Raw genomic sequence first — 26,622 nt, 5'->3', positions numbered from 1 at the left:
GAATACCGGCGATAACAGGCCAATTGTCTTGTTTGTTATGCTGACAGACCCCGTGTAACGGGTTAGAAATCTTTCTCAAGATGGGGTAAAGAATTGCTTAAAAAAAAGGCACAGCAATAAAGGATGATCTGCGGTCAATGATTTAATGGGAAGAGTAGAGTCCATTCCTCAACAAAAAAAAAATGGTTTTCAAAAACATATTTGATTAAACCCTCAGGCTCCATTCAGTTAAATAATGATGATTCTTATCTAGTGTTTTAATTTTCAATCATCCTCATACAGGCTAATCTTTGAAAAGAAACAAGAAAAGATAACATGGACAATGATAATACTGCGATGTGTGCTAGAATTTTTCTGAAGTGCCTAGGATGGCCTCCTCCTCTCCTTTGCATTAGCGAACACCCCACGTACAAAAAAGCTTTTAATAACAATAATAATGATGATGATTATAATTAGAAGTATCCTCCTTAGTAAAAATCCTTCGGCCTGTTTTCATATGTTGGGAAAAAATGTATGAAAAGACTGGAATGCTACCTTTGCCAGCTACTGCTGCTGCTTTCCTCAAACTACTCAGGAAAAACCACTGTTAAAATTGAAGATTAGTAAAAGTCATTTGTTATGCTGTGGGAAGTTGAGTGGGCTGCATTGTCTGTTATTGTTAACCGATATCTTATTCCGATCTGTAAGTGCACTACTATGGATCTGTGTCACGCGATTTAACAAATTCAGCCACTGAGAAATGGCCACTAAAAACTGAGTGAAACATAGAAAATTTAACCACTGAAGAAAAAAGGAGAATGGGCCAAATTGAGAGACTAACAACAGATTGCAACGGGGAGCTGTGAAAATGACTCAGGTACAGCCCAGCTGATTTAAAAGTCACTTAGAGATAAGAAATATATATATTAATTTATTATATAAACACCAATGAAATACCAGGTGAGCTTTCGCGCGAAAACATGATATCTTGACACGTTATTTTCACATGTGAAAAGATCACCGTCGCTATGGCTATATATTAAATCGCGCCTTTCGCAGCAAAACAATATTTATATGAAATGGTTTGGCATTTCATAGGTGTTTATATAATTATTGAATAGAACATTACATGGCCGCTTAAAGATGCGAAATTTCTCTTCGAGTGTTGAAAAATATTTCACGAGTGAGCCCCTTTATATCCTGTTGTTCTTAGCTTTGAATTGATTTAAACTTTGGGCGTCATTTTTTTATTAGGAGGCTGTGAGTTTGTATGAATTTACAAGAAATTTCATAAGGGGTAATTGGCACAACTAAGCAAAACAAAAACACAAACACCTTGCCGTGTCCCTGGACCCTTACCCAAGTTCACTTCATAGTCAGTATATTTAACTTCGCTCTTACTCAATAGACTTCAATATGATTACCTGAAGCGCTGATTATCAGCATAAAATATGTTAACATATGCCCACAGTTCACCTCGAAGGCGGTTACGTATCTTGTTCACAAAAGTTCTGAAAGGGCTCTTTTCCTTTCTCCTACATTGAGTGCTCGAGTCCCGATAAGTGGCTGAGACAAAACCGTTAAGGCCAATAAATTAAAATGAACTAAAATCTCTCGATAATGATATCATTCACGAAAGGTCGGTAAGATCAAAATGTCTCGCTGAAAGTGTTAAAAGTCTTGTTTTAAGATTTGTATTCTTTTCTTTAGTCTCAGTCTGTCAGTTTAATGATGCATTGCTTAAATAGGCGTTGATTTGCACGAAAGCAATAAATTTTACTTCGCCGTGGATATCACTTGAAAGGAGGCGGGTTCATAATAGTTAAGATTTTGATGATTCTGGAGTTCCTGTGCTATAGCTGTTGAATTGCTCAGTTCACACGTGTTCATTTGGGGGCTGAAATTGAATGACTTGCAGTGTTCTGTCAGCAGACATAACTTCATGCATCCAGTGACATCAGTTGCATTCTCTGCTGATACCACGTGACCAACCAACGCCTTACCAAGGCCTATCGGAGAAAACAACTTGTTCGGACCTAGAGGGGAAAAGGGCCCATTGAAGTACCTTGGAAAAGCGTTTACTCTAATAAAGTTTTGTAACGTCTGCCTAATATTAATTTACAATTTTGTACAAGATGCATGTTTGCAAAAAAATGGCAGTTACAATGAATACGGTATTTCCGTATGGCATACTTTCTAAGTTACTCAAAGTTCAACCTTTTGGGATAAGAGATGGCAGAGATGATCCGCACGTTCGCATTTCACTTTTTGCTTGGTTTAACTTCTTTAATTTGTTCTTTCAAGTCAACACTAGGCGAGCGCGTGCAATAGAGAGAGATTAATTTAGAATAGATAATGTCTATTAACAGATCTTGATCAGAACTTTAAGTTAAGCCCGAAACTGGATCGTCTGAAAATGTACAAGGAGACTTTTTTGGAGCTGGACGAATTTTGATCCACTCTTCCGTGAAGCACAGAAATGGTCAATAGAGAAAGCGACACTGTCTCCAAAATAGAACCAAAACATGATTTCCACTTACACGACATCAACTAGCCTGCAGTGCAGGCATATTTTCAGCGGGCGGAAAGCTGCTTGTTTAAGTTAGTATCAGGGCGGATAAAGGTTGGGCGGTGAAACGAGCACGTCCGAGCACAAACGTGTGATGCAGTGGACTGGGACTCTGCTTAGAAATGTCGCTTGTTTTCGACTTCGGTCAGGGCTTGTGATGTGGTTTGTCCATTAGACACTGCCGCTGTCACTGAATTATGGCGGCTTGATTTGTTTTCTCGTTCTTTTGTGCTGGTACGCTGTCTCCGAGAGGCAAATGTTGCTATTTTTTTTGCGGGAGGTTTAATTGGAGTAGACAAACATCTCTTTCAAAGGGTTTCTCTTATTACTTCCATGACTCTACCACTGAATTATATTTTCGTTCTACTGCTCGCCAATGTGGATGTTATTCCAAAACAAAACAACTAAGTACTGTCTAAAACACGAAGGAAAATCTCGTCCATGTTATCCATGACAAAACTAAAAGACAGCAGATCGCGTTTCATTACTAGATGACGTGTATTTTATAAATGTGTGCAGCTCGTGCAAGGTGAAATTATGCTAATTTCAATCACCATCATCCTTCTTTTTAATTTTGAAAAAAACATCTCACACGTCTTTTTTGTTTCTTCGAAACTTCAAAATTAGTTTCCCCTCAGTTTTTACTGTCTACCTTGTTTTGTTTTAGAGAGAAAAACGGAGAAAAAACCTTTACCCTAACCCCAATAATTTTGTTTACATGCGGTTGACGGATTTGCGACGCATTGCGCGAATCGCCATGGCGCGTTGCACCCGAGAAGCAAAGTTTGAAGCAGTACAACGCCACTATATCAAAATATATCAATCTAATTTTTTGTTATGTTATATAAAATTTAACCCCCTTTAACATATGTAAAAATTGAGGTTAAGAAGTGTTAAGCTTTTGCAAACGAAACGGCGAAAGACGATTAGGTGATATTTAGTGGAAGGAGGAGGTATTCATCAGTTTCAAATTAAACTCAAATTTTGGCATTAAACGACCAACAAGTTTAACTTATAGGCATACAGACACAAACATATGAAACTGTTTATTGATATTGTTATGAAACGAATTTATCTATTTAACATTGTAGCCTGAAATTACAGAAAGAAAATAGGATTTCCGGTTTGCAAAAGGGAAAATTTCGCCGGCCTTCAAGCGCACCGGAAGCGCGGAAAGAGCGCTCGTGCCAGTCCTACTCCGCATCACACATTAAATGAAGAGCAGAGCGCTCGTTTCACCGCCCAACCTTTATCCGCCCTGGTTAGTATTGTTGTAGCCGCCACCTTTGTTTTTATGATAGAGGAATACTGGGGAGGGTAGAAATAGCGACCCTTAGGGTAGGTGCTAGAGTGAAACGGGGGAGGAGGAAGGGAGAAAAATACCTTCCTCGCTCCCTTTGACTCGCCCCATTTCCTCCTCTCTTTTGGAGTTTCAACAAGGAAAAAAATTCGCGCGCCCAAAGAAAGCGCCTGCACTGCAGGCTTAGACTTCGACCCACTACCACGCCTAACTTCAAAAGAAAAAACTTGATGTTTTACCTTCATCTCCATTCTTGTGCAGGGCCAAATGTGCCATTTTAATGGGACAAGGCGGATATACCTGGCATAAATCACTGGAACATTGTTCTTTTTGACGTCACAACAATTAGTATTTCCCGTAGAAATAGCCTTTAGATTGAGGATAATCAATTATCAGGTTCAATGTGTTACCGGTATTTGTCTATAGGTCTTCATAATCATAGCTGTTAATGCTTCCACAGTGCTCTAAAGTTAATAATTTCACTTGTGTCCTAACCGAGCGAAATTCTGGAAAGGGTGAACAGTTGTGAAAATGTCACAGTACCGGTCAAACTGAAGCTTCCACATCCCCCTAAAGATTTACCTCCGGCACTTGACTATTTGCTGAGCGCGGGGCTACTCCCATATATGTTGGGTTAGCCTGCGTAGGAGGCTTCGAAAAGGGGCAGGGGGTTGGTACTGAAGGGAAAAAAGGAATGAGTTTGGGGAGAGACGGTCCCCTTTTCCCGCGCTTTTTGCCCTTTTCTCCCTGTCTCCCTGCCCCTCCTCAGTTTTGCGCCTGCCAGGCAGGCTATGGGCTACGTAGGTATATGTGCCGCTCAACAGGGTATGGTTTTTTGCCCCTCTGGCTCTGAAACAGCGTATAAAAATTACCCTTTTATCTCTTTTATCTCTTCCCAAAAATCGATGACATTATTGACGAAGCTTTAGTGCAAGACTACTTTTCTTCCTCCGAGTGAGTTCTTCTCGTTTTACAAATGATGTCAGGGGCAGAGTTGCAAACTCAAACAGGAACAGGCCCAGAGCCTCAAAAACTCAGCGGCACACCTCCATAGTAAATTTCAGTGAGTACCCTCCCCCCTTTCCCCCAACCCCGCATTGCTGTGCCGGCTGGAGTTCAAAGTCCGTCCATGATTTGGAATTAAATAGGGAAGGGGAGAGAAAATAAAAGACGCTGACTTGATTCTCAGCTATCGTTCTCAGATGATGTGAAGTACGGTGATTAGTAGTGGTATTATTACAATATAAGAACCCAGAGAATTTTAAAGGGCAAAGCCATCAGCTTATCGACTTACCGAACTAAAATTTAAACAATTTCAAGCATCAAACGTTCATTGCCAAGCAAGAAATACAAACTGATCGTTTGACGTTGCATTTGAATCGCCATCGGCTGGTTTGAATAACACGAATGTTGTATGTACTGATTTTTCATGATAGAACTTAAAGGCACTTCTGGTAGAAAGAGACGTATATACCTTTGCGCTTGTATCCCATGTGATGTTATCGTTAGACCACCCAAGTTTAATTTATTTCAAATAATCTTTGTTTCCACCGGGATTTCCTTGTGTAGCTACAGCACACACTCGGTATAGTCGACCAAGATCAATCTGAATGGGATATTAAAGAAGATAAAGGCTGCATCAGCAGAAATGTTCTGGTACACTATGATATAGATCTAATATTTTATTTATTAAGATTCGTTGATAAATATATGGCAATAAAAACATGCAAAAAGATCCCGAGAATTTCTGTGAGAGGCTTGGATGGCTTGGGAGGTTCATCCGCAGAGTTCATCCTCATTCTTGATCCGAAGAGCGAACTAAATTTCTCACTATAAATCAGGTATGTTATAAAACGAATGCTTCAAAATGCTAATTCACTGTATATCAAATATTTATGACTCTTTTTACCTGAACCCATTCAGTTAGCTCGATATCCCCTGTGGGACACCACGCAGAGATGTTTGCGTTTAACCGAGCGAAAGGTACTTTGGCGAAATCATGTTCACTTGACGCGGTCATTTGGGAATCAAGAATTGCACCCGTCTCCATGCCAATGGCTGGCGCGAAACACTCTATAAAAATCAATACGAAGTGTTTTGTAATCCAGTTAAAACAAGATTAATCTATCTAGTAATCTACTTGAGCATTTATATTTTTATATTATTTGACTGTAGTTTTGTCAGTCAATGAGGAACGCTGAGTCGACTAGGTCTCGTAGAACACAACTTTAATCTCTTCAGAAGTAGGTTACACTCATAGAGCTAGTGACATACTAACAGACAGAAAAAACTAGTCTAGGGGTTGCTTATATACCTTACAGAGGGGATTTCTAGAATGTTCCAAACAAATACATAATCAGTCTATTTATAGAGACTTACATAACGTTTGGGATAAAAATAGAGATTAGCAAACTGACATTCCAGAATGTTCTTATCTAAAAAGCAAATGTAGATGAATTCCAGAAAGTTCTAGATATCATAACAACTGTATCGCCAAATGAAGTCCTGCAGTTTTGCGCGTCGAAACTTCGTGATTAAAGTCTGAGGGACAATCGTGAGAAAAAAGATAAACGAACCTTTATTATACACATTAAGCACGATGAACAATATCTTTCATGACATTTATTTAATTCAGCTGTTTAAAATTGAAGTTACGACTGATCGCATAGCTATGGATGGGTATTTTATTTGCCCAATATTTTTTGGTTTGGCAAAGTTAACCTTCATCAGAGGCTAGAAAACCTAAGTATAAATGAGGCAAACAGTTACAATAATTAAAATAATACAAATATGAGGATAAAATGTGATAGTAGGAGAAAGACAATAGACGGAAACCTGTATATAGAGGTTGTACTGTAGGACTTCATCTGGCGATAGAATCGATTTACCGGAATGGGGCTATTTGTCCCACCGTGGTTGTTTCGAGTTGTTAGTGGTATTCAACCTCTTCCCGTCCCTGCTTCAAAGAAGTTTTTTGGCTAATTACATGGTATTTTTCTTTATATCGCGACCTTGATCGTAGTAGATATAGGCAAGCTTAAGTGCATGTATGTTGAAAAGGAAAGTTTTTTCTTTATTTTTTAGTTTCGATAGAGTCAATGTACAGCTGTTGTTTGGAGCAATTTTCTGTTTTTTTCTCATAACATTTTACTTTACCTCCTTCTTCTCCATTTGAGTTCACAGCCTGTAAATCAAGAAACATTGACGCGAAGAAAAGTTAACTGCTGTCAATATAGAAGCTAGAGGCTAGCCAGCCTTTCTACCTAAGTGGGTAAATTTTATCGAAGCCAGGTCTCTAGAGCGTTGCGAGACGTAAAACAGAAGGTAAAAAAAGAGAGAGAGTAGCGTAATTATTCCTACATGATCAGGTTGAGGAACTATGGGAATAACACTATTAAAATTAGAAGGAAGAAAGAATAGAAACTAGTAATAGTGAGAGGTAGCGAGCTAGGAGCTTGGGGGATACATAAAAGCCGAACTAAAGCGAATAACCTGCAAAAGAGACGAATTCATTCTTTTAAGAGGAAAGTTACTACATTATAAAATCACAAATTACTTGTACAGCATAATGAAGTCTGTGGGTGGCTTGAACTCATGTTTTCAAATTTAAAAAAACTCACAGAAATTTGTACATTTACTAAAGCCAAATTATTAACAGGGTAAGATACACGGTCAGACGATCAGTTGTCAATCTTGGCAATTCCTGGAATAACTGATCTTTGTCACATAGATTACAAGGGCTCTACTTTCTGTCGACTTACTGCGCAAAGCATTACATAACATTTTCTATTACCATTATAATTATTTTTCATGCAAGAAAAAGCTCAGAAACGTAAAAATAGGTGAACATGTAACCAAACTACGTACTTACCAGAAACACAAAGAAGCTGAGCCACGTAAGAGGTTTTAGTTGCATCTTGTTGTCGTCTGATGGTTTATAAATCCGGAATCATTTTACTAGAGAAGGAGAGCAGAGAACAGTGTTAGACGTATATAAGCGAAACTCATTTGGATACCAGTTGGCAGTTACATTAATTAAAATGAATAAATGTTGCGTTTATGGTCGCAGTCTTGCCTCATTGTTGTTTTGCAGATCGGATAGACTGACTACTCAGGCTAGATCGGTGTCCAAGAAACGAAAGTTTCGAAAGATATTTCAGTCTTTATCTTGTTTAAGACAACGATACACTTGAAGTAATTTTCCTAAGAAATTATTCAAGATTTGCCTCATGGATGAAATTAGTGCCCCAGAATGGTGCCTAAATGTCACAAAATATTTAAGATTCATAATAAACAAATAAGAGAAAGTGAAGTGTGAAAAGCGAGTTGATGTGAAAACCTTGTATTTTTCCGAAATAGTGAAAGTTCATCACACATTTGTCGAGGCTAAGCTGAACCAATCACCAAATTTGAACGCGCATGCGGGATAAAGGCTCACTGGCCTTGAGGCAAGAGGTACACCATACCGGATAGCTCTTACAGAGGCACGAAAACCATGATACCGGACCAGGACAGTTCTGTTCACATATAAGAACGATGATTATGCCACGATTTCTGAAACCTACGGAAGCTGGGCCGCACCAAACTCGAAAGTGGAGCGTCACATATTGGATAAGTTCAGTACCACCCTTTGATGCGGCGTAGGCAGGTTTTCGGACCGTAACGGAAGTAAAAGCAAGGACTGGAACCCTCTGAAGTTAGTTCAAGAGTGTGGACTGGGATTTAGCGCACCTTGACCATCTCCGTTAACCGCTCCACCACAATGTTTGATGTGAGTGAAGGACTTGTTGCAGTCCCGGCCCTAAAACACTATACTCTGATGGCAAGTAGAAGCTAATGCACCTAGGGATATCGATTACAAGCTTGGTTGCGCCTGCATTCTTTTGCACATACCTGCATGGAATTCGCCAGAATGTATAAGGGTCGGAGTGCATTGCAAATTGTATAAAAACGTGTCTTTAATTACCGTTCCATTTTTAGAGCATGATCAGTATAAAAGGGGTTCGTTATTGTTTGTCTCACGATTGTCACTCAGATATTGATCACGACGTTTCGACTGCGTCCTGTAGGTCTTTATTAGGCTATAGTGTCGATTTACTGGATGGGACTATTAGTACCACTGTGGTTGTTAGTGATTGGTCTATCACGAACCTCGCTCATGGTTGGTGGGTTTCATCAGTCCGGTTTTCGTGCTATTCATTCAACTGTTGCGGCTTTGCTTGAGGTAACTGACTCCTGGGATTATAACATAGACATTGGGAACATTAACGCACTTATTTTTCGACGCCGTTGACCACAAGATTTTTCTATCTAAACTGTAAGCTTTACCATAACGGTATATCTAAGAATTCATTAAAATGGTTTCAATCATATTTGGAGAATCGCACACAACAATGCTCAGTTTTTTGGGTCCTTATCTGACAGCAGTGTATTAACCTGCTGTGTCCCTCAGGGCACCATCCTTGGTCCACTCTTATTATTCTTATACATATTAAATGACCTTCCGAATTGTTTGTCAGACTGTGAACCAAGGATGTATGCCGATGACATGCAAACTTACTCTAAATGTGACTAAACCCGAATTTATGCTGAAAGAATCTGGCCAAAGGCTAAATACCCTCGCGGCATCCCCATTAGTGACAATGATTTGGTACTCGGGCTAAACAGGCTGCAACTACAAAATCACTGAGACTATTAAGCAACGAAATTCTCTCAACGCAATACAAGCTACAACCTTGGGACTCCGAAAACAAACTTAATGCTTGATTACCATGCACAAATTATTTGGAATAGCCTTCCTTGCGATGCAAGGTGCGCAGGGTCCCTCGATCAAGTCAACACGCTATCGAAATATCAGTAAATCTCTTTAAGGCACGGCATTGACGGAAAGCAGCTTTTCAACATAGTGTAGTTCAATGTTTACATGTAGTTTAATTTAGTTGTGCAGTTATAGTTTGAGATCTTTTTGTAAAAAGCAGATACATTGCCCGTGGTTAAATAAAGTTTATCTATCTATCTATCGACATTTCTGAAATGTGGATGCCTACGGTCAGACAACATGGCAGCCGATCGCTACAACAACGGACCTCTGAGGGAATACAGTCGAATCCCGGTAACTCGAACCCTCCATAACTCGACCCTCCCGCCAGCTCGAAGCAATTTACATTTACCTTCAGATCCTTTTCTGTATAATTTTACCCTCGATAAATCGAACTCCCGATAACTCGAACTTTTTTCTATTTCTCTTGAAGGATCGAATTATAGGGAGTCAACTGTAGTTTCCTCCTGTAATAATGCCAACAATGCTTTAGATCGAAACTCACCAACCATGAGTGAGGTTCTTGATACACCATACACATTAGCCGCGATGAAAAATTCCTTTCATGACATTATCGGTATTAGCGTTAAAAGGTCATAAAAACAACTAGACTAAGCCGCTTATTAAGGGACAGCTGAAATTATCGGTTAGGGTTAGAGGTTAGTATGGTATGTATAACTGATGTTTTAGGCAATTAGAATACCAGTAAAAGGCTCCTTCAAATTTAGATTAAATGCCTGTTACTGGTTATTGAGCTGGTTTGTTCAGGAATTACTGCAACTGCAACTTTATATGAGCACCGACAGGTGAAGACCTACTGAAAAAAAGTTTATTTAATGGGGAAAATTTTGGGTGAATTTGCATGTCGCAGTTGATTTGGTTAAAGGTCCTAAATGGAGTGAGAAGACACTTTAAGGTTTAATTCTGTTTACTTTGCAAATTTTTGACAGCTTTTTCAGGTGGTCTCCGTGGGTCGAGATATTCTTTTATCGATAGTTCTTCGATTCCACTCTTAGTGAATCTTCGAGGTAAGTCTATTTTACCTGACACGTGCAGAGAGCTAGCCTCTCTACTTTGTATTCTTGAATTATTTCAAAAATTTCAACAATACTTTCCAAGTGATTATGATAGCCTCTTCAAACTTTCCGCATTGTTCAGCGTTGCTTTCTTGCTTGTGAAAATAACAGACATTCATAAAGCTGTTTGTTCCTTAGCACGACGATTTAGAACCGCCGGTAAATTGCGTATCCAGATTGTTTCTAAATGTGCTGTTTGGTAAGCTTGAAGCAAGAGGCTGTTGTGGTTAATTTAGACGTATATTCGTTGAGTTCAATGTTCTAAAAATACCCTCATCATCTGAGAGTAAGGGAAAAGGAACATAATATAGTAATATAATGGTAATGATTAAAAGTTAAATCAGTAAAAGTTCGTTTAAGTTTGTTGTCTGTTATTGGACTATTGCACACATGATTAACTCGAATATCGAATGCAAAAATTTCTGATATTTCTTCTGATTGCCATTTCCTATACTTTCATATAAAAAAGATATTGTAGCAGATTTTCGTTTTAAGCAGAACCTGATATTAGTGGCAGCAGTTTCGATTGTTTTTAGAACATGAAGGCATTCAATAACCTGGCGAGCTTGACTGCAAAACACACGGTTCTTCTAAAAATTCAGTGAAAATTCAGAGCCGCCGGTGTGAAATCCTCTCGAACGAGACGTGTAAATGAGAGGCAGTTTGCAGTGCAATTTGGTTAATGTTCTAGTATCAGGCTCATGTAGCGTCATAATGAGATGGATTAGCAGTTGTTGTCAACTGTAGAGATTTGTTATCACAAGCTAGAGGAATTTAAAAAGGTTCTTCTAGCGTGCCTCAGTGTGAGACACTCAGACAGTTCACCAGTCAGAACTGTTTGCATTGTTGGATCCGGCAAACAAATTAATTTACTGACACAGTGTAGTAAGGGTTTCCATAAAACATTTACTTATTTCTGTTTGGACCCGTTCGCTCCAACGTTAAACCGAATACCACAAAAAATGAAAATTCACCTTTATAAATGAGGAAAAATAACATCCATTTTACATAACCGCAGACTACCCCCTCAAAAGTTAGAACTTCTTTAGAGGGTCTCATTACTCATTTTGAGAGTCACGTGGTTAAGTAAGGAAGTCACTACGAAGGAATTTACCATAAAAACACCGATGAAATGGACCAAAACAATTGAATAGTTGGGATATCAAAATAATTTTAACGGAGCTCTCGCGCGTGAGAGGCGCGCAATGGCGAAGAAAATTTGGTTGAAAATTTGGTCCCGACAAAATCGTCCGTATATACGTGCATCCCGTCATGTAAGCGGATGTAAAATGGCACGCTTACTAGCAAGGATTCCAAGGCATCTGCTATATGTGAGTTTTTCATCTAAAAAGGGAGGCTGCTTATTGTATCAAAATAAGGGCAACCTCAGCCTCATGCTCACTCAAACGCTAAAACAGTAAGCACAAAACTGTAAAATGGCCTGTTCAGTTTGCGTTCTGCTGACGGCAAGATCTGAATTACTTGAGAAAGACATTTCTTAAAAGATTCCGCGAGAGAGCTTCGCTTTTGGTCTTGGCTAAATCTATATACCACATGTTACGCATTCTCATAATCAATACAAATATTTGATTCTAGTTGGAAAAAAGACAAACAATCTGCAGAGACAATTACGTAGTGGATTTGGGGACTCTTGTTAGACTAAAGAAAAAAGAACTGAATCCAAATCTAGATTATGATCTACAGGTTGCAAGGAGATTAAAAAGAGGGTTGAGTGTTAATAAGAGACAAAAAAATTCAGCCACAAACACATGGCCAGTAATTAACGTTTGATAATTATTCACAGGTGAATGTGTAAGTACCGCATCTTTTCTCCTTTGCTAAAAATAAACGTAATATTTTATGTATGTTGTGAAATGTTTTTGTCTGTCGTTAAGGGCTTTACGCCTAGGCATGTATCGTCACTATAATTTCCGCCCGGCTGATTAAAACCCCAAAATGTACAAAGTCTTGTTGCGTGACTTTACGAACCTTCTGTCTTTAGCTATGTTCTAAATTACTTGAATATCAGCCGATGTTTACATACGAGAAAAGTAAACCCGTCTAGGTAAGTGAACTCTGTAATGCTAGTATTTAATATTGATACTTAGTTGGCATAGGGGCTTGAGAATTTTACACTAAAACGTCATGTAGCGCTGATTGGAGTCGAAATACTTATAAGCCATTTTCAGCATTTTCCATGAAATAAGTAGATATCAAGCAGACAAAAAAGAAAGGATTATGAGAAATTCGCTCCGGACGTTTATAGTTACACCATCCCTTTAGTGTTTCTGGGCTTCTGCTCTCTTCATGTCTACTGGATGATCAGCTCTCTTAGTTGGAATATTATTTTGATATTTCTATTTTTATTCATAATGTTGAATTATTGTCTTATTATCAGTCGCTAAATCTCGAACCATGCAGAAAGATTTGTTTTGTATGGTAAATGTACAATAATTGGTTGATAAACCCGGGCAAACAGAACTTAGATGGGGAACGATGAAATATTTGAAATGGAATGGCTTTTCATAAATAACGGACTGCGGAGTCCGGAAATATGCTTTTCAAAAACACCCTTCATGACTAAAATTTTTTCGAGCGCGTAAATTTTTCCAGTGTAATTGAAAAATATCGTAAAAAGGATAAATTTGCTCCAGAAAGAATGAATTTAAAACTTGGCTAGAAATAAAATTTTGTCACTTTGGAAACTGAGCAGTTTACTAATTAGAAGTGCATCAATAAGATTCACTAGTCAAAAAAGGTCCCATCGGTAATTTAGTAAAAGCTAATAAGTTATAAATCTAAACTGAGACACAGTTTTCATCGAGAAGTTTAGTGGCGCGAATGTAGGCGCGCAGGCATGCCGGCCGGCCCTGATTCTATTGGAATCCAAGAAACATTTCAATATTTATTCTTCCGGACTCCAGATTTCTTTTTTCGCAATTCCATATTCCTATATTTCTAAACCGTCAAAAGAGGTTCGATCTAGTCGAGTTGACCGCCGCGAGCAAAATTGCAGTCTATTCAGCGGAACGGATCAAGATGACATAAATATTTCAATTTCCTTTTATCTTGCCTCAAAATACAAAACTAGTGACGTCTTTCGACGAACCTTCTTTGTGCGGCGCCTTTCTTTCAGCACTACTTCGAGGAAACGATCGAAACTCGTTTGACCATTCAACTACAGCTTGACCATTCAGGTTTGTGTGGCGAACATTCCCTTGAATTATTATTATAGACACTTTTACCTGAATATCGGTAAGGGATTATCATCTTTTGATTGAGTGTGAACAGCTTTGTTGTCTACAGTTGTCTTTTTAATGAATGTTTATAAGATGAGCGTACGCCAGTGAAAACGATTTGACCTACGCAGACAAGAAGTGGTCGAATAACAATCAACAGGTTTCATGCGTACTTAGAGTTTACCAATGCATGTTAGACTGTTTTCTATTGAGTTAAAGAGTACTAGCAAGAATATTTCTTGCAAAATTTTCATTTCAGTATTTACCACAATAGATATTGTCTCGATTTCTAGTTTTCTATGTAGACGACTTCCGGTGATGTCAGATCGTCTGTTTGAATAGTCACACTTTGGCTTCTGATGAATTTTAAAGTATGAGCTAGGAGTTTCAATGTGAAAGTGACTGCCGATAAATGGATCTGTAGATCTCACTGGTAATAACAGCTACAACTGAATTTTCATGTACAGCTGTAGTCTTGTAGAATAGGGTGTCGGGAAATGACGTGATAATGAGACTGCAATATTTTTAGCTTGATCACTGGGTGAAATGCTGTAAACAGCAAAACTCATCAAAACTAGGTTTTCCATAAAATCCAAATTTGCTTAAACCGATCAGGCAAAATTGACCGTTGATGCTTGTCCGCTATGGTAAATTTAACGGTGGAATAGTTTTCGAACCCTCAGAAAAAGTGAAAACGATTCGACCAAAGAGCCTTACGAAAGCAATATACGTTGTTATGATCAACTTGGCGGTAGTCTTTGGACTTCACGTTTTTTAAGTCTTAAAACATTGCTCGATTACTACTTCATGTAAAATAATCTTTTCCTTCATACATTAGTTTCGCCAACGCTTGAAAACAAATTGAAATTCTGTTTTTAGCATTTCGTTTATATATCTGTACAAAGGATTAAATCTTGTTCTTGAAGTCATTTAAAGAAATGTAACTTTCACAGGTGCTGGTCTCAAATAGTGGTAGATATGGCTCAATTTTTGTGTGAGTAATTTTATACTAAATAATTCTAGGTGTATTAAAAGTAACCAGTGCTGATGTGTACGAAGTTGAGCAATACAATTTTTAGCCTGGGCACAAATTGCTGCCCTGTGGTTTGCGATCAATGTTGCCTCCACAAGTGAACACCGGAGGCTATATTGAAACAAAAGTTTTCTGCTCTGATACCTATTTTCATTTCGTACCATCTATTTAAAACATCTGGTAAATATATGTATAAAACTCCTGCTGTGCCTGCATTTCCTGTTTTTGGTTATTTCTTTGTGACGTGCATTTATGTTCCAACAAAGTATATGAAGTTCAAGAGACTATTTAAAAAATGTCTTATCCAATCGTGTTCTAGCATGCTCTTGCAGTCTTTTCTATCTAAAGGAAAAAACAATCAAAATCCATACGTGTTTGACTGGTTGCAATCCTTCATGATAACATGTGAATATAAGTTTTTTAATTGAATCGTTTCAATTCAAATGACTCAGCTGGAAGCGCAGTAGGAACTGTAGAGCCACTAATGACGCAAGCTCGAAATATGACCATCGGCACTGTTGCATAACGATCGAAGTCATGAGACAGAAGAGAGACTTCTCTCTTGCCGAACTATGGGATTTAAGAGGAAAAAAATTGTTTCTGCAGCCAGGAAATATGAAAGGATTTAAATAAAAGTGGGCTAATCACGCTTAAGTTGTGTGTTTATCTTTCCTAAGGGGTTTCCAAGCCAATTTATGAGTTTTATTGGAACTGGTTTGCTCTCTCATACATAATCCTTTCAACAATCTTAAAAATTAAATAATCTCGTCCCTTTTTTTCATTGAACAACGTCTGTTTCGGAGGAAAAAGTCAGGGCTATGCTGGTTTCGGATTATCCCGTTGTCAAGGCGAGCGGTATTGGAGGGCGGCCTTTGCATCGAATGAAGTATATTGAAGCAAAGCACCGTATGTCAGTGGTTGAAATTTTCACTGTGTCATCAAATGTCAAATGTCCCAAGGAATTGACGAGAGTGTCGGGACAAAGGTGTCTGCCACTTTACTACCCCGTATTCACCAGTAAATTGTTATCAACAGAGAAAAAGAATAAACCCCTAGTCTTCTGAGCCAAAAACACCAGCGTAGAGAAAAAAGTAGTTACTTTTAGTTTAGTTGTTTTCTGATTAAATAACATTTCTTTGGTTTTAGGAAGCAAATTTTAACTTTTGCTCAAAAAACCTGGAAAACATTTTCTTTCACAATAGTTATTCCAAGATTAGCTAGTCCGTTTATGTATAAATCAGCCGTTGAGTTAATAAATTGTGTTTGTCTTTGTTCTTCAGATCTAACAACAATACCAGACGTCTATAACAGTGAATAATGCAACTGCCATCATGTTACTTCACGTAATATTTCTTCTTTATTACCTGCTTGGCTTATTGTCAGGACCATGTACAGGTTAGATCTCCGGACGGATCGTGTTGTTTAGAAACTCGCTTATGTTAACTCAAATTGTCTTTTCGCAGCCGTTTTTGGAGCTGCAGACTCAATATTGAGTTGTATTTTTAGCTTTGGGCTAACTGCCCTTCTAGACCTAGCAACTGAGCCGTTCTGGCTACAATCATAACCACTAGAACCGCTGTCAATGAAGCTTTGTAGATTGTTAATAGTCTATCTTATTATTCACTCCCCTCAGTGCTATTCAGGGATAATTTTCAACGCTGGTCGGGGGACTTACCAAACAGCTTATAGTTCAGTTTACCCCGAAGCATTGAAGGGATGCGTAATGATGCTCCTTTGTGGGTGTGAGTTTTGATAGACCACCACACCGGGGACTACGTCCCGTACGTTAAATTTACGAAGAGTGTGTGAGGTCTTTAACGTACCACTGAATTTATTACATGTCAGGCAAGGCTTGTAAGGCGGGGTCTACGGTTTATCGTCCTTTCCCGAGAAAAAGTGAAAGTCTAACCGTTTGAAGATGTTATTACGAAAGCAGTACTTTCTCCTCAGTTATGTTAAGATCCTGAGTGTTGATCTGTCCGGGGTTTGAACCTACGGTCTGCCTCTCAGCAGACCGGTGCTTATCCTATCGAGCTAACTGTGCGGTGGTTTATCTAAAGGAAAAAATTGTTTTCTATACACGTAATAAGAATTAATTTAGGCCACTGATCATCATTCCACCTGCAAAGTGACCATATTGGAAAAGGTCATGTTTTCTTTTTTATTGCACCTTAGCGAAGAAGTTTCGATAGTATTTCGATTGTAATTCCAAATTTTTTTTATTATTTTCTCTTTTTGTGTTTGCAAGTGTCCCCTAGCCTTTAATGGTAGTTTTGATAAGTTTTACCCATGCATCCTGTCAGGAAAGGTTTCTGCCTGTGCGTACAGTGGACGTTTCTTCGTGATTTTAAATTGTAACTATAAGTTTTTATATGTTCTTTACTTTGCATAGCATTTGTTGAGGTGGGAGTTTCCAGTTACCTAGGAAGTTCAGTTCATCACTTTCCTTCTCAGCGTGAGTGGACTTCAGTATGGCCGTGGAATGTCAATTCAGGAAAAGGTTTTTTCGAAGTCGCTGCTTCAGGAGAAAAGGAGTTCAATGAAAGTTTTGTAACTCCCGAACCAGGAATCTACTTTGTCGCACTTAATCTACACATTATAAACACAAGTGATTGTTGCTTAAAAGCATCTTTGGTGATAAATGACGAGTTCGAGGAAAACAATGGCATTAAAGGTGTGTGCAGTAATACTACTTCAAGAAGAACTTTAAGCCTTTCAGGTTTACTGCGCCTATATGAAAATGACGTGTTAACCCTGTACCTTCATGGGTCTAAGGGGACGTTGTTGGCTAACAGCACGTTTTCAGTTGTGCTGATTTCGCGTATAGGCTCTGTACCGGGATTTCATGCGGTTTTATCAGCAGACTTGCCGATTCAAATGATATCCAGACTTGAGAACTTTAGAACTGATGGCACAAAGGGCTTGTTCGTTATGCACAGTGGAACATCTCCCTCCGTGGGGTTGTTCTGTTCGATTCTTGAAGGAATCTATTTCTTTTCGTCCAATTTAAACGTGAAATCTGAAAACCAATTAACTGGCTGCCACCTTGCTATTGTTTTGAACTCAAACACCACTTTAGTTCAAAGGTACTCGCCTGGAGAAGTAGAGTATTCAATAAGTGTGTCTGGTATGTTTTATCTCTACCGTGGGGATTGTATTGAGCTTCTTTTAAAGCCAACAGTTGGTGGATCCCTCACAGTTCAATTGGGTAGCAGTTTCTCTGGCATTTTTCTTGGAATGAAGACAGATTTTTCTTCACAATTTTCCTTCAGTGTTTCTAGTGGTAAACAAGCGGGAATGACTGTCGGAAGGAATAAAGTAGAAAATTGGGCCATCAGCAACCTAAGGCGAAATTTCCAGTCACAATATATGGTTTTAGAGAAAAATAGTAGTACTTTTATTTCTGAAACTGATGGAATTTTTTTAGTGTCTACTTTGGTGAATATCAATAGCTCTTCAAATTCGATGGAGAAGAACTTGGCTACTTTACTTGTCGATGTTGGTGACACTTCAGCTGGTTTCACTGGCTATGGTAGCCTTTCCCCCTGGAAGACCACATCACTTAGTGTCAGCGGGGTTATTAGCCTTAGGAAAGGAGACACACTGACTGTTCGAATAAACAGTGATTTTCACAGCTGGGAGATAATAGATGGGCTACTTGGAGTTTACTTGATTCCCAATAACTGGCCAGGTGTTGCAGCCACGCTTACTCAAACAACGCTTCTTGATTCCTATGGATGGACAAAGCTTACATCATGGAAAACGTCCAACGTTTCTGGCTTATTCTCGTTTGACAACTCGTTTTTCCCAAACCATGGAGCATATCGTACACATGTTGATGGCACTTACTTTTTATCCTGTAATGTCATTTTTGAGGGTAGTCCAAGGGGTAGCCTTTCAGTTATTATAGCCATTGATGAGGTCATGGATACTAGCAATGGGCTCTTCTCGCTAAATGAAAATCCAAAGCGATATTCGACTCTTAATGTTGTTGGGTCCATTGGTCTCACAAATAATCAAACTATCTCAGTCTACGTCGCGGCCACTGAATTATCATCTTGGAACGTATCTAGTAAAACGGGGTTCTCTTTGGTACTTGTTGGAGCGAATTTGCCTTCTACGCCTGGAGTTTTCGCAGGTGGGTCTTAATTATTCCTTATTACGTGGTAAATATCTCTACTAGAAGCAGCCGACTTTACATATTTCCATCTTTAGATTGAAGAGTGCATTATCAATAAGAAGTGTATTTGTAGAGGTCAATTTATTGTGGATATTTGTTCTCCCTCAATTGTCCTTGACTTATTGGAAATAATCGACTGAAACAAATAAATGGTTTCTTTTTAATGCTGTCAGTTGTTATCTTTGTTTTCTGCTGAAATTATACCGACTGCTATGTAAAAAGAATATTTTGTCTGACAGAATGGTAATCAATCTTTTCTCCTACGACTCGTTTCGCTGACGTCCTCTTTTCTAACGTCCTAGGTCTTCTTGTCAACTTTTTCTATCTGCTATATATCAACTATGTCATGTTCTTTAAATATGAGGTTATGTTTCGTTCTTATAAGCGTGTAGATAAGTAGCAGTCTGCCAATTCCTTAGATAACGTCGGCGAACTGGAGGTAAGCGAAAGGAGTGGCACTAACACGATGTTGTGAACCAAATGAATTAGCTATGCCTAGCAGGGTGTGGGAATTTCTAGTGAGGCCTTATAACAGGTCTGGTCTTTAAAAAGGGACAATGGGGTCATTGTTAAGTAATGTCTGAACACTAAAAGCCTAATTTCTGGTATATTTGTTCTCTAGTTAAAGAGGAAGAAGCCAACCCAAGTTCATCCGGTGGAGAGATTGATAAGTGGAGAACAGTTCCGCCAACACCAGGCACTTTCTTTAAGAAAAGTTCACAGTTTAACTCAACATCTGGAAGGTTTAAGGCAAGGGAGGATGGCTTTTACCTTATCAGTGCTAATATCTTGATCTATCATTCAAATTTATCTCAAATACGTTTGAACGTATTACTTGACGGCCAAAACGACAAAATTTCTCTGAGCACCTTTCAGCCAAGACATTCATCCTCACCAGGAGGCTTTTTTGTTAGTACTTTGACGCTTGCAGGCACCATTCGACTTATCTCTGAGCAGTATGTCTCTTTATTTTTAGACGTGCAGTGCCTAAGTGGTTCTTCTTGGAAAGTGTTGAGTAACAGCAGCTTCTCCGTTGTTTTGATTTCGCTTTGGGATGATGATTATGCCGCCGGGTTTTTGGCGAGAACATCCTTCATCTCAAACGGTGACATTAAGTATACTAAAGTTTATGACTGGAGTGCTGTGTTCTCTAAGAATCTTCAGGTGTCAGCCGATGAATCCGTGTATATAAAAGAAAGCGGTTTGTATTTTGTACAGAGCGTTATGATCTTAAATGACTTAAACGGTAACGGTGTCTTTCATAGTGGAATTTGTGCTTCAATGAACCAAATTCTATTTAATGGTTTTGCCGCGTCCAAAGTAAGTGAGGGACTTCAAGGCAGGTTTGTCATAAGCGCATTTGGAGTTCTTTTCCTGCAGAAAGGGCAAGAAATTGATCTTTGCACGAGATCTGAAAAAGGTGAAAATTATCAATATCTGCAGGATTCCTTTTTTTCGATGGCAAGATTTCTGAAACCAGTTCAGCTGCCAGGACTTCATGAAACATTTCAATATGTCTACAATGTATCTTCACGTTATGAACAGTCATTTGCAACATCGTTTTCAACTGCTGGAAACCAACTCGCCTACGTCAATAGTATGTTCAATCCGAATCCGAAATCACCTAGCGAAAAGGGAGTTTTCACGACAACTCTAAACGGTACATACTTTGTCTCACTCTCATTCACATTCACAGGGAACGCCTCGGCAAACATTACTGCCTGTGTTGGGCCACAAAAGTGTGCAAAATGTTACATTGAAGTCGTTGGCACCTTAAACTATCTAAGCAACACTTTTGGATTTGTGGGGCTGTTGGACCTCGAGAAGAACGAGCTACTCTCAATATGTCTATACTCCAAAGAAACAAGTTTCTCTCTCGTGTCCGCTACTCGTTCTGTTCAATATTTGTATGAGCTGGGACTTATTGAAAATGTTCAACTTACACATCCATCCATTACTTTTGGTTCAGCTGGATGGCATAGGCTAGTAGGGTGGAGGAATTCCAGTGGTGAAGCAGTTCAAAGCATTTACGTGAAATACAGTGGAGTTTACTTTCTTTCTTTAAACTTACTGCTAAAAGCACCTTCTAAAGGTCTTGTTGCAGTACGATTACAAGCAGAAGACGCGGTACACCAAGAGATTTTGTCGATTGTATCTAGTGCTGAAGCAGATCATAGTTTTTCATTCAACATTGCTGTTCTTAGTCGTTTAAATACTTCGCAAGCGATGAGTATTTCTGTTTACTTTGATTCAAACTCGCTGAACATTGGTAATAATTCCACTTTCTTTGCTGCACTCATCACAAATAGTAATAAGCATCCTTGTCTGTCACTGAAATCCAAAACAAGCCAGTACCTCGCTGACCAATGGTGGCAGGCTATCGAACAATGGGAAGATGTTGACTCACATTGCCTGTCCCCAGGTTCGGAATACACTAAAGGGCGGTTTGTTACTCATGTTACTGGTGTGTATTTCGTTGCTGCTGTAGTAATGATCAGGACGTCGGGCACACTAAACCAAACACGGTAAGCGCGTTAGAACTTGAGCTTTTTACTCTCTATTGTGATTAAAATGTATGTATGCAGTCAATTGTTTTTGTACCAGTGATGAAAAAATTGACATGAAAAAATTCCGTATCGAAGAATACTCATATGAGTTTCTGAGTGTTACAGTTTTTATTGTTGTAATAATCTTGTTATAGTATTATATTGTACGCCGAAGCCTTTTGTATTATGACCGGTTTCCATCGCTTTCGCCTTAGAGTCCTTATTTTACAAATAAGTGCCTTTGTCCTTAAAATTGTCATTAATGGTTTGGTCATTATGTTGCAAATGTCTGTTTGGCCTCCCCTCTTTATGTCCATCAAAGGTATCGGAATTGTGTGCTTACCTTTCAGAATGGTTGAACTTTTGTTATCAGTAAATGGAGAAACGTCAAACACAAATGGATTAAAAGCAAGCAAGGCTACTACACCAGGCTCAACCGTTGCCCTCAGTTTATCGGCGACTGTTTACCTGGAACTTTGGCAAACTCTGGATCTGATGATAAGAAGCACTGGTGATGGTACATTGGAAGTACTCAATGGGAGCACGTTTAGTGTGGCGCTCATAGGTACATAGATATGATATCTTAACAGCCTTTGTATCCTTACAAAGAAAACCCCATCGAGTATATATAGATTAAAACAACTTTCCCGTATTTCTTATTTCAATGGCTATATGACCTCGATGTTGCGTAGTCGCGACGATGCTTGAGAGAGCTTAGATTTGCATTCACAGTACAAAAACACCATAGACCTCTTCGAAATAAAGACTTTGTAGCCTCGCTTTTCGTTTTGCTTGTTCTGCGGGTAGAAAACCCAGTCAAGGGATCTTGTAACAAGCTTTTCCACTGATTTGTTGTAGAGGAAACAAAGTATTACAAATCAGTGGCTAGGAATATTTCACGGTTTGACAATGGTCCTCGTATTATACGTCATCCACCACCGTCCGTTAGCCTCGGGGAGGATTTGGGACAGAATATATCATGGACTTGTGAAGCGGTTGCTAGAGGTGCAGTAGCATATCAGTGGTTAAGGAACTATCAGGTAGTGTGTGTTAATGAGGAACTTTTACTTTAAAATGTAAACCAAAAGACGAGTTTTAATTTATTAATTCTTGGTTTTTTTCCAAATTCAGACGATAACATCTTCAAGTAATCTACTACTCACAAAAGATTCCGACTCAGGTCGATACATCTGTGTGGCAGAATATGACGGAGTCAAAGTGTACTCACAGGCTGCTAATCTTGATGTATTTGGTAAATACCACCCTATGACAATACTATGTAAATGGCCATGGCTAGGACAGTAGTGGCGTATCCATCGCATACGGAGCGATAACTCAAAATGATCTGTAATGTTATTACAGTGAAACCTGTATTAAGCGGACACCCTCGGGGAATGCTGTAGTGTCCGCTTAATACAGGGTGTCCGCTTAATACAGCTTTCGATAGATAATGCCATACGAGGAGTCAAATGCCATTCAAATGAACAGTGGAAGCGTTTAAAATACTCCCAGAGACTGTGAAGTGGACCAATTGATCATAGTACCTTAAACATAGATAGCAACTTAAATTTCAAGAAATTAGATTAGTGAAACAAGCTCTATACAAACAAAACGAAACAGAAAACAGTACTGTACTGTACTGTATTCAAAGATGGGTGACGCAAATTAAATGCCGTTCGTCAAGTCAGGTTTTTTAATATAAAAATCGAAAGATTTGAGGGTAGCAATCTTTCGCATTTCCGGTGTCTGGCATGTTGGGTGGTGGAATTTAATAACAAGCGCCCGTTTAATACAGGTTGGCAACAATAGAAATGACCATTACGGGTACTTTTCAGGTGTCCGCGTCCGCTTAGTAGAGGTGTCCACTTAATAAAGGGTTCATTTAAAGTAAATGAGGGAAATAAATTTGGGGACTTCGGGTACTGTCCGCTTAATAGAGGGGGCCCGCTTAATACGGTGTCCGCTTAATACAGGTTTCACTGTATCTATTATCAAAAAAAAATATTTATATTTAAAAATGCTGTAAAACGCTGGGAGTTTCAACCACCGCAATATACATAGCCGTTAAACCATGAGTAGCGTTATGAAAAAAATTCAGATATAATTTTTTGGTTGGATTTGAATTTTATTTAACCTGTTATTTTGGATTTGATATCAAACTGTCCTCTGTCAGCTCAGATTTTCAAGAGGTCAGTGTTGTCCGATACGGGTATGTCACATACGTTGGCGTCACAATTATTTTACTTTTCTATTTTTTGTTACTTCGGCGGAGCGCGAAGTAAAGGTTTCGCGACGCTCAGGAATGTATCAAAGTTACAATTTTTTGACAAGATGGGGCATGCAAAGTCTATAGGTTTTCGGTTTTATTCGGCTATTTGACGAAGTGAGAGCCGAAGTGATTCGAGATATCTCGAGATCACTTCGATTTCTTTGATTTATTCTTTAACTTTTTCGAGGAAGAAAGAATTATTATTTTGGCTTTCCCGGGGTTTGAACCGACACACCTGTGTGACCCGTCAGATCAGAGGAGACTCTAAGTTGAGGGATTAGCCGATTGCGCTACTGCGATCCAAGGTAGTTTGGGATATGAAAAATAGTTATGAAATGATGCACTAGTTTCGGGACAAGATTGGGCGTGCAAGTTCGTGACTTTTCGGCTTGTTTCAACTATTTCACGAAATGAGACCTGACTACTTCGTGATATCTTGAGATCACTTCGAGTTTAGTCTTTAATAGGCCAGTTTACAGTTTTGTGCTTAGTGTCCTAGCCTTTGAGTGAACGTGAGGCTGAGGTTGACCTTGTTTTGATAAAAACCTCGATCCTTTTCTCATGTAAATTTTGCTTAAAAAATACTAGTTAACATAAGAAAGACATGATTTACATAATAAAGCAGGAAGGGCTGTATCAAAACAAGGTCAACTCCAGCCTCGTTTTCACGGTCAACTGTAAAATGGGCTATTACTCGAGGAATAAATAGAGGATATTTCGTGGCCGCGCAGAGACACGAAATTTCTCTTCGAGTGTTGAAAAACATTTCACGAGTGAGCCCTCCTTTCGAACTGTTTTATGATGAATTTAAAGTTACAAAATGCTGCAAAAAGACATTTTGTCTTTGTTGAGTGTTACGTAGTAAAACTGCTTTCATACGTTGCGTGACTTTCTCGAACGTTGCCTACGTTTTTGGATTATCCATGAATAATTAATTAGGGCATGTTTACATTTCAGCATGAGTCAGCAGATTTGCATCAGTTACTGAAATCATAAAATATGTCGAAAAGCTACCACTATTCGCCTGCTGTTTAGTATTTTCTAGAACCTTATGTCAAACGGTATACAAGTTCCAAGCGAGTTCTTTTGAAGAACTAAGTTTTTTCCCACGAGCTGGACTGCTGTGTTTAGTCAAGTGTGACGAAGGTCGATTTTCAGGTATTGTGTTTACAAGTTCGCGGAAGCCGTAAGATATCTGAAGTTCAAGTGAGAGTTTGTTATTATTGATAGAGGCTTTTTAGTTTTACTCAAAGTTTAAGTCAAGTTTGTGTTGGTGGATGCTGTGTTTTAAAGCTCTGTAAAGGGTATGTTCCTTTGGTGTTAAACTTCCTTGTGTTAATCCGACATCCCTGCTTGCTGATAGTCAGTGAATAATTATCCTCAAAACATTCGAACTCGTGACTTTGAGTTTTAGCCAATTCCATGCTCAACGTAATTGACTCCTTACCCATGCCTTACATATCTTTAATCAGTACATGAGACTGCTATGCTGTTTTTGAAGCCTGATGTGACTAAGAAAAATAGAGAATTGTTTTTTTTAGAAGGATTTGTATGGAGTCATCAGAGCATAACTGGGCTAATATCTCGGGGACAATTTGTCCCGAAATGCTAGTTTTTGGCAAGTAGGCCTCTTGGATGTTGCTCTTTTCAGAATATCCTGACAAATCCCATAATTTCACAAATTAACACCTAACTCTTACCATATTTGATTTCTTACTATTCCTCCGCATTTACAATTAATTAGTTCCACAACCACGACGCCGAAGTGTACGCTCCGTAGCGTCTTGTTTTTATTGTTTTGAGGGTCTTGCAGTTGGTAAAACTTTCAAGTACGATATTCTCCAGCACCCGATAAGACTACATACCACACTGAGTTATAATAAGAGCTCTGCACCGGTATCGCAGAGGTCAAGGATTGGAATCCCGTACAATCCTTTTCAGGCTTTCGTTGCGTCTACAAGTGCGATGATCTACTGTTTAACAATTATTCCTCGAGCCCGGATGGGCTCTGAGTCAATAGCCCATGAGGCCGAAGGCCGAATGGGCTATTGACTCAGAGGCCATGAGGGCGAGAGGAATAACTGTTTTAGTAAAATACAACTAGTTGGTCAAACATATCGAGACAAAACAACTTAAAGCAAGACTTTAATCCTTTCTTGCAGCCAAAAATACTACAAATCTGGAGTCCAACGAAACAACCTCTACTACTACTGATAGCACTACAACCTCTACTATTACTGATAGCAGTGAAAATCCACCGACATTCACGACCAGGTAAGATACGGAGATATGTCCAGAAATGCACGCAACAACAAAAATCGCAAATTTGGAGAAAATTTGAAGGCGATTTTGACGAAAATGGCGATTTAGTGAAATTTCGCCACAGGTTTAACAAAAATTCTAATTACATGTCCAAAGGGGCCCCTTGGAAAGTGTCCATTTTCCCGAAAGTGGCGATTTGACGAACAATCGCCACTGGTTAAACAAAAATTCTAAATGAACGTTCAAAGGGGTTTCTTTAAAAAATGGTGATTTTGACGAAAATGGCGATTTAGCGAAATTTTGCCAAAGGTTTAACGAGAATTCTATAATTACATTTCCCAAAGGACCGCT

The 26,622-nt window shown here is 38.9% G+C and overlaps 2 protein-coding genes across 2 annotated transcripts in view; one reads left to right on the top strand and one right to left on the bottom strand.

Moving 5' to 3' along the window:
• Positions 1–4,097: 4,097 nt before the first annotated feature.
• On the bottom strand, positions 4,098–7,807 carry LOC140926459 (lactadherin-like). The gene is made up of 5 exons (XM_073376196.1): positions 7,720–7,807; positions 7,005–7,032; positions 5,758–5,921; positions 5,323–5,454; positions 4,098–4,216 (listed from the first exon to the last, which is right to left on the bottom strand). The coding sequence occupies exons 1-4, from the start codon at positions 7,762–7,764 to the stop codon at positions 5,374–5,376; spliced, it is 318 nt and encodes a 105-aa protein (XP_073232297.1). The 5' UTR covers positions 7,765–7,807; the 3' UTR covers positions 4,098–4,216; positions 5,323–5,373.
• Positions 7,808–16,852: 9,045 nt separating this feature from the next.
• LOC140929159 (uncharacterized) overlaps positions 16,853–26,622 on the top strand; it is a 30,701-nt gene continuing 20,931 nt past the window's right edge. The window contains exons 1-7 of the mRNA XM_073379029.1: positions 16,853–16,868; positions 17,380–19,152; positions 19,817–21,719; positions 22,091–22,305; positions 22,599–22,780; positions 22,872–22,992; positions 26,172–26,283. Of these exons, the coding sequence (XP_073235130.1) occupies positions 16,853–16,868; positions 17,380–19,152; positions 19,817–21,719; positions 22,091–22,305; positions 22,599–22,780; positions 22,872–22,992; positions 26,172–26,283 (4,322 nt within the window). The remainder of the gene's footprint in view (positions 16,869–17,379; positions 19,153–19,816; positions 21,720–22,090; positions 22,306–22,598; positions 22,781–22,871; positions 22,993–26,171; positions 26,284–26,622) is intronic.

Source organism: Porites lutea, chromosome 2 (genome assembly GCF_958299795.1).
Source record: "Porites lutea chromosome 2, jaPorLute2.1, whole genome shotgun sequence".
Taxonomy (NCBI): domain Eukaryota; kingdom Metazoa; phylum Cnidaria; class Anthozoa; order Scleractinia; family Poritidae; genus Porites; species Porites lutea.
The sequence above is the reverse complement of the archived record's forward strand: the minus strand, read 5'-3'. Positions and strand labels throughout refer to the sequence as shown.

What these genes read in the sequence shown, in the direction of transcription:
- LOC140926459 (XM_073376196.1), bottom strand. Translation starts at nt 7,764, where the DNA reads ATGCAACTAAAACCTCTTACGTGGCTCAGCTTCTTTGTGTTTCTG. An exon ending in TCAGCTTCTTTGTGTTTCTG is followed by an intron (nt 7,033 to 7,719) that starts GTAAGTACGTAG and finishes CTTGATTTACAG; the next exon opens with GCTGTGAACTCAAATGGAGA. An exon ending in AGCTAACTGAATGGGTTCAG is followed by an intron (nt 5,455 to 5,757) that starts GTAAAAAGAGTC and finishes TATCCCATTCAG; the next exon opens with ATTGATCTTGGTCGACTATA.